General features: G+C 50.5%; 1 protein-coding gene and 1 pseudogene across 1 annotated transcript; both read left to right on the top strand.

Annotated features, from left to right (window-relative positions):
- Positions 1 to 758: 758 nt before the first annotated feature.
- Positions 759 to 9,495, top strand: NTSR2 (neurotensin receptor 2). Its single transcript, XM_067703679.1, is given in 5 exon segments — positions 759 to 1,411; positions 6,058 to 6,307; positions 7,893 to 7,983; positions 8,965 to 9,139; positions 9,141 to 9,495. Coding segments are annotated over 5 exon segments (1,284 nt in total). The 5' UTR covers positions 759 to 787; the 3' UTR covers positions 9,285 to 9,495.
- On the top strand, positions 1,585 to 2,834 carry LOC137205773 (cyclin-dependent kinase 8 pseudogene; annotated as a pseudogene).
- Positions 9,496 to 11,872: the final 2,377 nt, after the last annotated feature.

Consider the following 11,872-nt stretch of genomic DNA (forward strand, 5'->3'; position numbering starts at 1 on the left):
AGGGGGGGATAAGAAACCCTCCACAAGGGCCTTCCAGTTGTAAAATTCTGGTGTTCTAGAAGGGCTTAGGAAAGACACCAATGGAAGGTTTTGAAACATGCGAAACATACTTCTTTTCCCTTGCTGACACTGCTCCGTGAGAATGACGTTCTTGAAGGACTGGGGCAACGTGATATCATGAGGAGGCATCTGACAGTGACAAAGGAGTCCTTGAGGTTATTAGTGCGGCACTGAAACAACCTTTAACAGAAGATGAAAGAGTGCTTTAGCAAGAAGGATGACAGCTGCAAAATGCTGAACTGCGGGCAAATTCTTGATCAGTTGTCCTTGGGACTATACACACAGACAGTAGCACAGCACAGGGGCACGCAGTGCGTGTGGGATGCCTACTTATGCTGCAGTGCAGAGTTTCACACAGATTCACCCACTTCATCTTCACAGAGATTCTGCAATAATATTTTTTAAATGCGTTGAGAGAGGGTTAAAAAATAACTTGCCCAAGGTCACACAGCTAGTACGTGCAGGCGTCTGGCCCAAAGCATGTCTCTCAGGTCCCAAAAGGAGCCCACCGTCCACCAAGCACGTGTTTCCTGCGTGGAGCCGAACTGAAAAATGTGAGCGCGGCTAGCGGGCCTCCTCTCGCGGTCCTGCGCTGGCTCGGGGGCACCATTTGCGGGGCGTGTCCTCCTGTTCTGGAGGTTCCCAGAGAGGAGGAGGCGCCGGCTGACGGGGCAGCTCGCCCAGTCTCCGGGCAGGGAGAGGGAGGGAGTGCAGCCGCGGGAGCGGGATGGAGACCAGCAGCCCGCGGCCCCCGGGACCCAGCCCCGGCCCCGCGCTGGGCCTGGACGCCCGGCTGGGCGTGGACACGCGCCTCTGGGCCAAGGTGCTCTTCACCGCGCTCTACTCGCTCATCTTCGCGCTGGGCACTGCGGGCAATGCGCTGTCCGCGCACGTGGTGCTGAAGGCGCGGGCCGGGCCCCCCGGGCGCCTGCGCTGCCACGTGCTCAGCCTGGCGCTCTCCGCCCTGCTGCTGCTGCTGGTCGGCGTGCCCATGGAGCTCTACAACTTTGTGTGGTTCCACTACCCCTGGGTCTTCGGCGACCTGGGCTGCCGCGCCTACTATTTCGTGCGCGAGCTGTGCGCCTACGCCACGGTGCTCAGCGTGGCCAGCCTGAGCGCCGAGCGCTGCCTGGCCGTCTGCCAGCCCCTGCGCGCCCGAAGCCTGTTGACACCGCGCAGGACCCGCCGCCTGCTGTCCCTCGTCTGGGCCGCCTCGCTCGGCCTGGCTCTGCCCATGGCAATCGTCATGGGGCAGAAGCACGAGCTGGAGACGGCCGGCGGGCAGCCGGAGCCCGCCTCGCGCGTGTGCACCGTGCTGGTGAGCCGTACCACGCTGCAGGTCTTCATCCAGGTAAGCGGGAGGGGCGACCCTACAGCCTGTTTTCATCTCTCATACTGGAGACCAGTCGGAAACTTGGGTCTCATTGCCCCATTTTACAAAGGACATGTGGAGAGACTTGGCTAAAGTGAAACACTAAGAGAAGTCCAAACAAGAATGAAATATTGCCATTTGCAGCAACAAGGATGGACCTAGAGATTATCATACTAAATGAAGTAAGTCAGAGAAAGACACATATTATATGATATCGCGTATATGTGGAATCTAAAACATAATACAAATGAATATATATGCAAAACAGAAACAGACTCTCAGACATAGAAAACAAATTTATGGTTACCAAAGGGGAAAGGGAGGGGAGAGGGATAAATTAGGAGTATGCAATTAACAGATAAAAACTACTCTATATAAAATAGGTAAGCAACAAGGATTTGCTGTATAGCACAGGGAACAATAATCAACATCTTGTAATAACCTATATGGAAAATAAAACAAAATATGTATGTATGTATAACTGAATCACTTTGCTGTATACCTCAAACTAACACAGTATTGTAAATCAACTATACCTCAATAAAAAAAAATAATAAAGAAAGAGAAGTCCAGATTTGAATTCCAAATTAACTCTGAGTCTTCCCACTCTTGCAGGAGTGGTGAGCAAATGTGACGGGGTATAAGAATTACCCTGAGAGCAGGTAAAAATATAGATTTCATGACCCCCCCTAGGCTTCTGCTTTTGGATTATCACCAAAACTAGTCATCTTTAGCCCCAAGACAAGAACATGAAAGAACAACTAGTTTACTGGGACGTTGTGCAGATATAAAAAGAGGCCTGAACATTCAACATTAATGAAGCGTTTCAAAAGAAATACACATATCCACTGCAGCCTTACTGAGAATATGGAAAAATGTGAAGTTAAACCCGATAAGAAAACATTCCACTTGCTTTCAAAGTGGCTTACTATGGTTCCTATAAGGAGAATTACTCAAAGCCGGCTAGGCAGGATCCCTAATTTTTAAAAAATCCACTTCCTATATCAGACATTTTTGCAAGTTGTCAAATTCCTTACCCCAGTCTGGACCTGATGATAAAGGAGACCAAAACAACAAACACCAAAACCCACCAACAGTAACCGTACTAATGGAACTGGTCCTGCAGGGAATCAAGACAGCAGTCAGAATAAGGGAGGCCACTGACAACAGTGGGAGTGGCTCCTCCTAGCACTGCATCAGGTGGACTAATTGTGACCTCAGACCTCAGCGGTCTGCCCACAGGCTTGCTGCCTGCCCCAGCCCTGGCCCAAGCACATCCCGGCCACAGGGCAGCACGGGAGCCTCATCTACCTCCCAGCGTCCCAGCTGCCTCCAGACTGTGAGCTGCAGGGAATCAGTCAGCAGAACAGTCAATGCACTGCTGCTTCTGCCCAAGGCCTGACTGCCTGGTTCCCGCTGCACACTCGTGTGGTCCCCCGGCAATGGACTAACAACCCCAGGCTCAAAAGACCTGGTTGTCAAGCTCTACCACGCTTCACAGACTGGGGTAGTGGCTTCCAGGCTGTACTTATACAGGAGATAGGCCTGAGAGAGAAAAAAGTGTCAAGCAGGGGCTTCCCTGGTGGCGCAGTGGTTGAGAGTCCGCCTGCCGATGCAGGGGACACGGGTTCGTGCCCCAGTCCGGGAAGATCCCGCATAACGTGGAGCGGCTGGGCCTGTGAGCCATGGCCGCTGAGCCTGCGCGTCCGGAGCCTGTGCTCCGCAATGGGAGAGGCCACACAGTGAGAGGCCCGCGTACCGCAAAAAAAAAAAAAAAAAAAAAAAAGTGTCAAGCAATGTTTGTGCTGCAGATATGCTACTCTCAACGTTTGCTTTACTGGTACGGACCAACCAATGCAATGAAAGCCATGAAGTGTTCGCGGGCCAAGCTTTTGACATTATATGTAGTGAATTCTTTCAGTGAACCAGTGTTGTCTGACAAATGGTGTATGTCAAAAATGTTTCACTTGAGATGTACAGCCTGTGTTAACACAACAAAACCACCAGACTCAAATTATTTTGGCCCATCTTTCTTTTTAGTGTCTTATCAGTGAGTTGATTCATTACCCACATGAGTCAATGCTTTTTGACCAAGGAAACTGCTCAGAGTTTTTGAAAGTAGAAAAAGCTGCAAGGGCATACCTTGTTTTATTGCTCTTGGCTTTACTGTGTTTTTTACAAATTGAAGGTTTGTGGCAACCCTGAGTTGAGCAAGTCTATCAGCACCATTTTTCCAGTAGCGTTTGCTCATTTCATGTCTGTGTCATATTTTGGTAATTCTCGCAATATTTCAAATAAAGATTATGACAGCAATAAAGTTTATGACACACTGAAGGCTCAGGTGATGGTTAGCAAATTTTAGCAATAGAGTGTTTTTACATTAATGTATGTACATTGTTTTTTTTAGACATAATGCTATTCCATACTTAATAGACTACAGTGTAGGGTAAACATAACTTTTATATGCACTGGGAAACAAAAAAATTCGTGTGACTTGAATTTATTGCAATATTCACTTTATTGCAGTGGTCTGGAACCAAACCCACAATATCTCCAGGTATGCCTTGATAGTTCTTCTAGAAAGATCTCAAAGGTGCCAAAGATTAATCACTAACTTATGAATATATGTTTTACCTTCAATTTCTGTCTTGACTGGTACTAAAGTTACAGTTTGATAGTAAGTATATTGTCAATAAAAACCTGTTTGGTTCCACAACAAACTTAAAATGATTGTCATGTACAGTGTTTTATTTTTCTCTAGGTGTTGCTGACTTGTAAGCATGCATTAAGGTGAAAAAAGCCTGAATGATAACTCCTTAAAAAGGTCCAGCACCCAATTGAGACGTTCTGTGATGCTTTTTGTTGTTGTTCTGGCCGCACGCTTGCGGGATCTTCGTTCCCTGATCGGGACGGAACCCATGCCCCCTGCGGTGGAAGTGCAGAGTCCTAACCACTGGACTGCCAGGGGAGTCCCCATTTTTTCTGCACTGATTTTAAAGTGCTATTAAAATCTTTCATTTTTTTCCCCAATGTTTGCAGAGGGAAAGAACTGAGGAGGAGAAAACCCTATAACACATGTATTTTGAATTTGAAAAATTAAACATTTAAAACACAAGGTATATAAACTTGTTTTTCATAAATCAAAAAACATCAAATAATAACACAAGACTTATAATGGAAAACAGCTGCCCCCTTTCTGCTCCTCCATGCTCTGATTTCTAGTCTCTGATCTGAAGGCAACCACCATCCACTCTTACGTAACTCCCGCTACATTTTGCCTACATTTTCCAAAGAATACGCCTGCTTTATCCATCAGCCTTAAATTTATCCACTGACTTCTACCTGTAGAAGATGAATATGTCATTCTTTTACACTCCCATCCCTGCCCTCCACACCCCACGTTCACACACACTTCCTCTCACCATCCTTTCAGTATAATTATGTCATGGTATTTGGTTAGATTCATGGTCAATATTTATTTTATTGTGACTATGTAAAATTCTTCACTGATGAGCCAGGTTGTATATTTTTGGTTTTTGTCCTTTCCAATATTACAATATTATCTCCAGTATTTGTTTTCCTTGCAGTTAATAATGAACAGCCTTTTTTTCCCTCTCATTTGTTTAGTTTCCCATCTATTTCTAACTCATTTTTCCTTCTCTACCAGAAGTATAAATACCATTTCAATATGTTCAGACCCATGAGGTGATCTACCAGCTTCACCTTGTCTTCTTCAATCATCCCTGGTGCCCTTTCCTCTGCTCCAGCCTCACTGGGCGCACAGCTGGCACCTTGCCAATGCCACCCCATCTCTCTGCTCCTCTGTGGGACACTGATTTGGGGATCCCAGGTCTCCCTCTGTATTTGTTCAGAACCTTATTTTGATGGAACATATGCTCTTGTAACCTCCTGCGACCTGAGAGAAAGTTCGTAGAAGGTAAACAAATTTTTAAGAATTTCCATGTCTGAAAATGTTTCATTTTATCCTTGCGTTTCTCATAATATGGCTGGGCAGAAAGTTATAAGATGGAAATCGTTTTCCTCACAGATTGTGACGCATCACTCTTATTTTCTAGCTTCTTCCACTGTTGCTCTGAGTGAGTATAATGCCATTCTGGTACCCCATCCTTTGTATGTGCCATTTTATCCCTTCGGAAGCTTTCAAGACTTTATCTCCAGGCGCTAAAATTCCTAAGAACACGCCCTGACATGGATTTATTTTCATTCATTGTTCTGAGTAGTCAAAGGCTTTTCAGTCTAGAAGCTCATATTCCTCCATTTGGGGAAATCTTCCTTAAACGTGGTTTTGGTTGTGTGTTTCGATGTTGTTATAATTTCCTCCCCTCTGTTTTCTCTATTCTTTTTCTTTCTGGAACAGCTGTTATTTAGATGGTGAGCATCCTAAACGTCCCAAATTTTCTTATCTTTTCTCTTCCATTTTCATCGCTCTCTCCTTACTTTCTGAGGATTTTCTCGACTTACTCTTGTAAGCCTGCTGTCACCACGCGCCTGCCAGCCCCCACTCCTGCTGCTACAGATTCCTGGGCCCTTGGGCCCGGCCTGATGACCAGAGTATCACTGAGCCCTGGTGATACCTCCGTAACCTCTGGAATTACCTTTTCCAGGTGAATGTGCTGGCGTCCTTTGTGCTCCCCTTGGCACTAACTGCTTTCCTCAGCGGGGTCACCGTGAGCCACCTGGAGGCCCTCTGCTCCCAGGGGCCATCCCCTTCTGCCACAGGCAGCTCCGCCCCCAGCCACCTGAAGCTAATGAGCGAGGAGAGGAGGACACTGGCCCTGGGAGGCCAGGCCACCCTGGTGAGACACAAGGACTCCCGCCGGATCCGTGGCCTCCAGCGCAGTATCCAAGTTCTCAGTTAAGTGCCCGGTAACACCGCCCAGAGGTGAAGGGCCGGATCCAGGCCTGCCTCCGCCAATACCTGGCCACGTGACCTTGAGCAAGTTGCTGCCTCCCTCCAGCCCTCATTTTTCTCTTTGCCCCGGGGAGTTATATAATCACCAATAGGCTTCTGTAAGGTGCAGCAGTAGAATTAAAGGAAAGAATGGGAACTGTGCACGTGAACCCCCCAGTCTGATCCAGGGAGTGGTGCCCAAAGACAAGCAGGTGTCTGGCTGCTTCTCAGGGAGTCTGGCCGTACAGACGGACGCAAGGAGCAGAGGTAGTTAAGGATCCCCAGACCAGGAACAGTGGACTCAGACCAGCTGGGTCCCCAAATCCAGCTCTCCACTAACTCTCTACCGTTCCTAATGTGACATCGATCAGTGTGTTTGCTTTTCTACGTATCTGGGCAAACTTGGCTTTGTAAGGGCAACTTTAAAGGTACAGGAAAACAGAGGTCTTTCCAAGCACCTGCTGTGATCCAGGAACTCACGACGGTCTGGGAGGATGGAGTAAGGGAGAGGGTCTCCTCCATCATCAGTGCCACGGTCTTGTGGGCAGGACCAAAATATAGGAGCCAAGTGCAATGTGATGTGACAAGTAACAAAGGCAGCACATGAAAGGCCTGGATTTCCTTCCATAGACAACAGGCTGTCATGGCAAGAGCTGGTGTCCAGAGCTGCTCTTGAGATATATGTGCTCAGCAGTCTTAGAGGACAGGCTCTCCAAGTTTGAGAAGTTTGTGCTTTGTGCACAAGAATGATGTGGACAGTTGTAAGACGCAGACCACTGGCCCCCAACCCAGAGATTCCGATTCAGCCGGCCTGGGATGTGCCTGAGATTTTATATTTCTCACAAGCTCCCAGCTGAGGTGGACGCTGCTGGTGCAGGGGCCACAGTGGATTGGAGAATGGGTTTGCCACCCAGGGCAGGAGTAGAAGAAAGGAAGGGAAGAGGTAGAAGGTTAGGGACAATGGAGCCACCTACGAGACTGCCGTCATAATCCGGTGGAGGGAAGATATGGGCCCCTAGGGTGGGCACAGTGGAAGTGAGGAAGGAATGGAGAGGGGGATGCTTTGTAATAGATTGGATCTCGGGGGTAATGGAAAAAGAAGACTCTGTGGCTTATGATGTGAGTACCACATGGATGGTGGTACCACCAATCAATCAGAAAAAGGGACAGAAGAGGGAGAGGCCTTACAAGGCAGAAGGACATTTGAGTTCTGTTGTCTCTGCAGTCAGACAAAGTGGGAATATCTAGCCCTGAGTTGGGAGTATTTTCTAGTGACCAGGAGCTTATAGATATTGTAGCAGTTTCTAGAAGCATGTCAGTGGACAGGTCAGGATTAAAGTGGACGTTCACTCAGAGGACAGGGTAACACCAGGTTTGGGAACAGATCCAGGTAAGGGTGTGTCAGATAACCTCAAAGTCCCCTTCCAACCCCTAGACTCCAGGAGCAATTTCAAGGGAAATGCTCTTGTCACCTTGGGCAGCTTCTTCCCCAGAGATGGTGTAACTGTTACGTGTTTCCTGTCTGTCTGTCTCTCCCCGGTCCTGCAGGAGCCATCGTGGCTGTGTATGTCGTCTGCTGGATGCCGTACCACGCCCGCAGGCTCATGTACTGCTACGTCCCTGACAACAGGTGGACCGAGTGAGTGAGGGGAGGAGCCCCAGCACACAGGGAGGGGCCGCCGGGCGGGGCCAGGGCTGCCTCTGCTCTCCAGAGGGACCCCCAGTTGCTGGGTTCCTCAGAACTCTGGCCTCCATTCTATATGGTCCTGCCCAGTCTGTTATCCCAGAAGCTCCCAGCTCAGGGTGGGGAACAGAGCATTATCCAGAAACCTCTCTGAACTGATCAGGCCATGTGAGTGGTAGTCAGGGCATCCTGGCTTCAGGACGGAGAGCGGCCTACAGGCAGGGAGCGGGGAAAAGGCCATGTTCTTACAAGGAGAGAGGGAAGAAGCCTCAGAGCTGTGATTCCATGAGTTAACAGAGGCCCCTTAGAGACCAGACCATGCACACCCTTTTTGTGACACAATTGGAGAAAAGCAAAGCAGAGAATCCCTTATCTTCCTTTTGGAAATCACTATTCCTCGATCATAGGGGAAAGTCAAACATCTGAGAGGAGAGAGATCCCACGTGGCCTCCAAGGAAATAGCTGTGTCAACAGATGGCTCCTTCTGGAGAGCTGCTAGCGCCCCCCCCCTCCGACCCCCACGTGCACACACATGCACACACACAGCCCTTCCCACAGCGACAAGGGGCGCAGCTTCTCAGAAGGACTTTCTCCTCTTAGCGAAGCCACATCTCCTTGACCACGCCCAGCACCACGAGGCTCCCCATGTCTCAGCGGGCTGGCCAGTGGCCCCCGTCCACCAGCAGGTGCGCCCTTCACTGTGCAGGTGACCGAGCCGGGCAACCAGGCACAGGGACTCAAAGGCTGGGTGGTGCAGGTGAGCCAAGGGCAGCTGGTGTGACGGAACGTCTCTTGAATTCACACTGAGCTTCCCGATAGCAATAAGCAGGCCTTCCTCACGCAGCCGTGTGGAAGGGGAGACACTCCCAGCAGCAAGGGGAGGATGCCACGGGCAGGTGGCAGGCCCTCTAACCTGCCTTCCGGTTTCTTCTCCAGCAAGCTCTACGATTTCTATCACTACTTCTACATGGTGACAAACACGCTTTTCTACGTCAGCTCGGCGGTGACCCCTGTGCTGTACAATGCTGTGTCCTCCTCCTTCAGAAAACTCTTCCTAGAAGCCCTCAGCTCCCTGTGTCGAGAGCACCACCCCACGGAGCCATTCCCCCCAGGGGCCCCGGAGCCCCGTCCTAGTGGATACAGCATCCGGCCCTGGGGCTCCCCCAGGAATCCTGGCCTGGATGAAATCGAAGAATGAGAAGAGTAACACTGACTGCACAGCCATCCAGCAGTCAGATGAGCAATTGCATCACTAATAACTCAAGCCATGCAGTCAGGCGGACCTACAGGGACCCCCAGCTCTGCCACTCACCAGCTGTGTACCTGCAGGCGAGTCACTTACCCCTCTTAGCCTCAGTCCCCTCGTCTGTACGATGGAGATGAATAATACCCATCTTTCCTGTTGTCTGAAGATTAAACGCTTAGCACAGTGCCTGGTGCATAATAAAGAATGTATTTTCGCTGGCATTATTTTTGTTGCTATTGTTATTACTATTATTATTATTATTGTTATTGCTGTTTCTCTGCTATCCTGAATTTCTGCAAATGACAAACCAACAGTGCCCAGAGCTGACTGCTTGTTAGATCACATGAGCTGTAGTAAAATCGTCCAGTCACTCCAAGTAAGGGAGCAGCCGTCCACCCCAGCAGGAGCGTTCTGTGGGCTCTAGAGAGCCTGGAGTCACCAGCTGCCCTCTCTGGCCTCGGACCTGCGTGTCTGCCTGACGTGAGGCGGCCGGTGCAGCCGTGGGATGACGGCAGGGCTGCCTCCTCTGGAGAACAGCCCCACAGACGTGCTCTGGCCAGCAGTGTTCAGAAAGGCTGCATTTCCATTCTTTTTGTCAGAGCAGGCTCCCTCCATTTCCCCGCAGGCCTCAGCCCCTCTCCTGCCTGCACAGGGCCAAGTCCTGCTTGACGCGGCCAGCCTTGCTCCTGAAGGCTTGTGAGGCCTGAGCCCAGAGAGAAAGGGTGGCTTTCCTGTCTGTCGCCATTGAAGCCACAGATCTGCAAAGGGGTAGGAAGAGAAAAGTGAAGCGCAGAGCAGACGGACCAAGAAAAGGTTTCTGGGGCTTCCCCGGTGGCGCAGTGGTTAAGAATCTGCCTGCCAATGCAGGGGACACGGGTTGAGCCCTGGTCCAGGAAGATCCCACATGCCGCGGAGGAGCTAAGCCCTTGCGCCACACCTACTGAAGCCCACGCGCCTAGAGCCCGTGCTCCGCAACAACAGAAGCCACCGCGATGAGAGGCCCGCGCACAGCGACCAAGAGTAGCCCCCACTCGCCACAACTAGAGAAAGCCCGCGCGCAGCAACAAAGACCCAACGCAGCCAAAAATAAATAAATAAATAAAATTTAAAAAGAAAAAAGGTTCTCTCTGATTAACTGTGTTGATGTTTCCCTGAACTCCATCCATCACTCACCCTGGTCCCCAGTCCTGGAACCAGCACCTGTGCCCACACATCATGGGCAAACAGTCACACAGACACATCACACACATCACATGTACACACATTCATGCACACGTATCACGCCACACACGACACGCACACGCGCCTGGACGCGTACCCTGTTGGAGGTGAGAAGCTAGAACAGGCAAAGGAAGACAGGAAAGGTGGCCAGGAGGAAGGGCACACGGCCTGGGGTGCTGTGCAGTGGCCACTGCATGAGTGGGAGGTGACCGTTCCGGCCCCCAGCCCCTAAGCCCTTGAGAAAAGGCCAGAGGCGATGACAACACACTTCAGAGAGAGCCTACACAGAGCCCACCACCCTCCTTGTCAGGGAGGGGAAGGGCCACCTGGAAAGAAGGAGCCACACGGGGCTGGTCTTGGGAACCTCTTGTCAGGTGGCTCCGAGGGTCGGGCACGAGATCGCCCGGGGGATGGAACAGGACGGACTCCAGACCAACACGTGGAGGGTGGGCGCCCCCTCTCTGCCCCGTGTGCCTGGGCTCCGCCGCACTGGCTGAGGATCCCTGTGGGCTGATCTTAAAGGTCCATCTCTGGAGCTCCTTAGTGAAGGCGGGGGAGGGCACCCCCCTTCATTCTAGCGAAAGCTCACAGAGCACCGTGAAGTAGGAAAGAGCAAGAAGCAGCTCAAAATACAAACTCTGGTGCAGCTCCGTTAGGGGCACAGACGCAATTGAACCAGCGGGGTCCAGCCGGCCCAGGACTCAGGCCCTGGTCTCGGGCAGACCCAGTTTGGGGCCTGGCCTCATCACTTGGACGAGCCCACCCTGGGCGAAGGAATTTCCTTGAGCCTGTTTTTTCATCTAGAAAACGGATGGAGCAAAAGTCCTTAAATCCAGTTTTTAAAAATAATGTAGATCAGCAAAAACTGACTTGGATTTGAAGCCATGTACAGCCCTTAGCTATCCTTCTTCATAGAAGTATATGTACATTTTGCTGCAGAAACGTGAATGCTCCAAGTTCCTGCGTGTCAGCTCGGGCTGCCATCACCAAACAACACAGACTGGGGGGCTTAAACAACAGACGTTTATTGTCTCCAGCTTTGGAGGCTGCAAAGAGCAAGGTGCCGACGAGTTTATATTTCATTCTGAGGCTTCTCCTGGCTAGTGGGCAGCGGCCATCTCGCTGTGTGTCCACATGACCTTTGTGCCTGTGTCGGGGGAGGGAGAGAGCCCTCGGGCGTCTCTTCTTACAAGGACATTAATCCTGCTGGATCAGGGCCCCATCCTTATGACCTCATTATGATGAACTTACTTCATCAGTAATTAACCTGAATTACTTCCTTAGAGCCCCATGTCCAGATACAGCCACAGTGGGGGTTATGCCTTCAACGTATGAATTTTGAGGGATGCCAACATTGAGTCCGTAACACCCTGTTAG

Source organism: Pseudorca crassidens, chromosome 14, assembly GCF_039906515.1.
Source record: "Pseudorca crassidens isolate mPseCra1 chromosome 14, mPseCra1.hap1, whole genome shotgun sequence".
NCBI lineage: Eukaryota > Metazoa > Chordata > Mammalia > Artiodactyla > Delphinidae > Pseudorca > Pseudorca crassidens.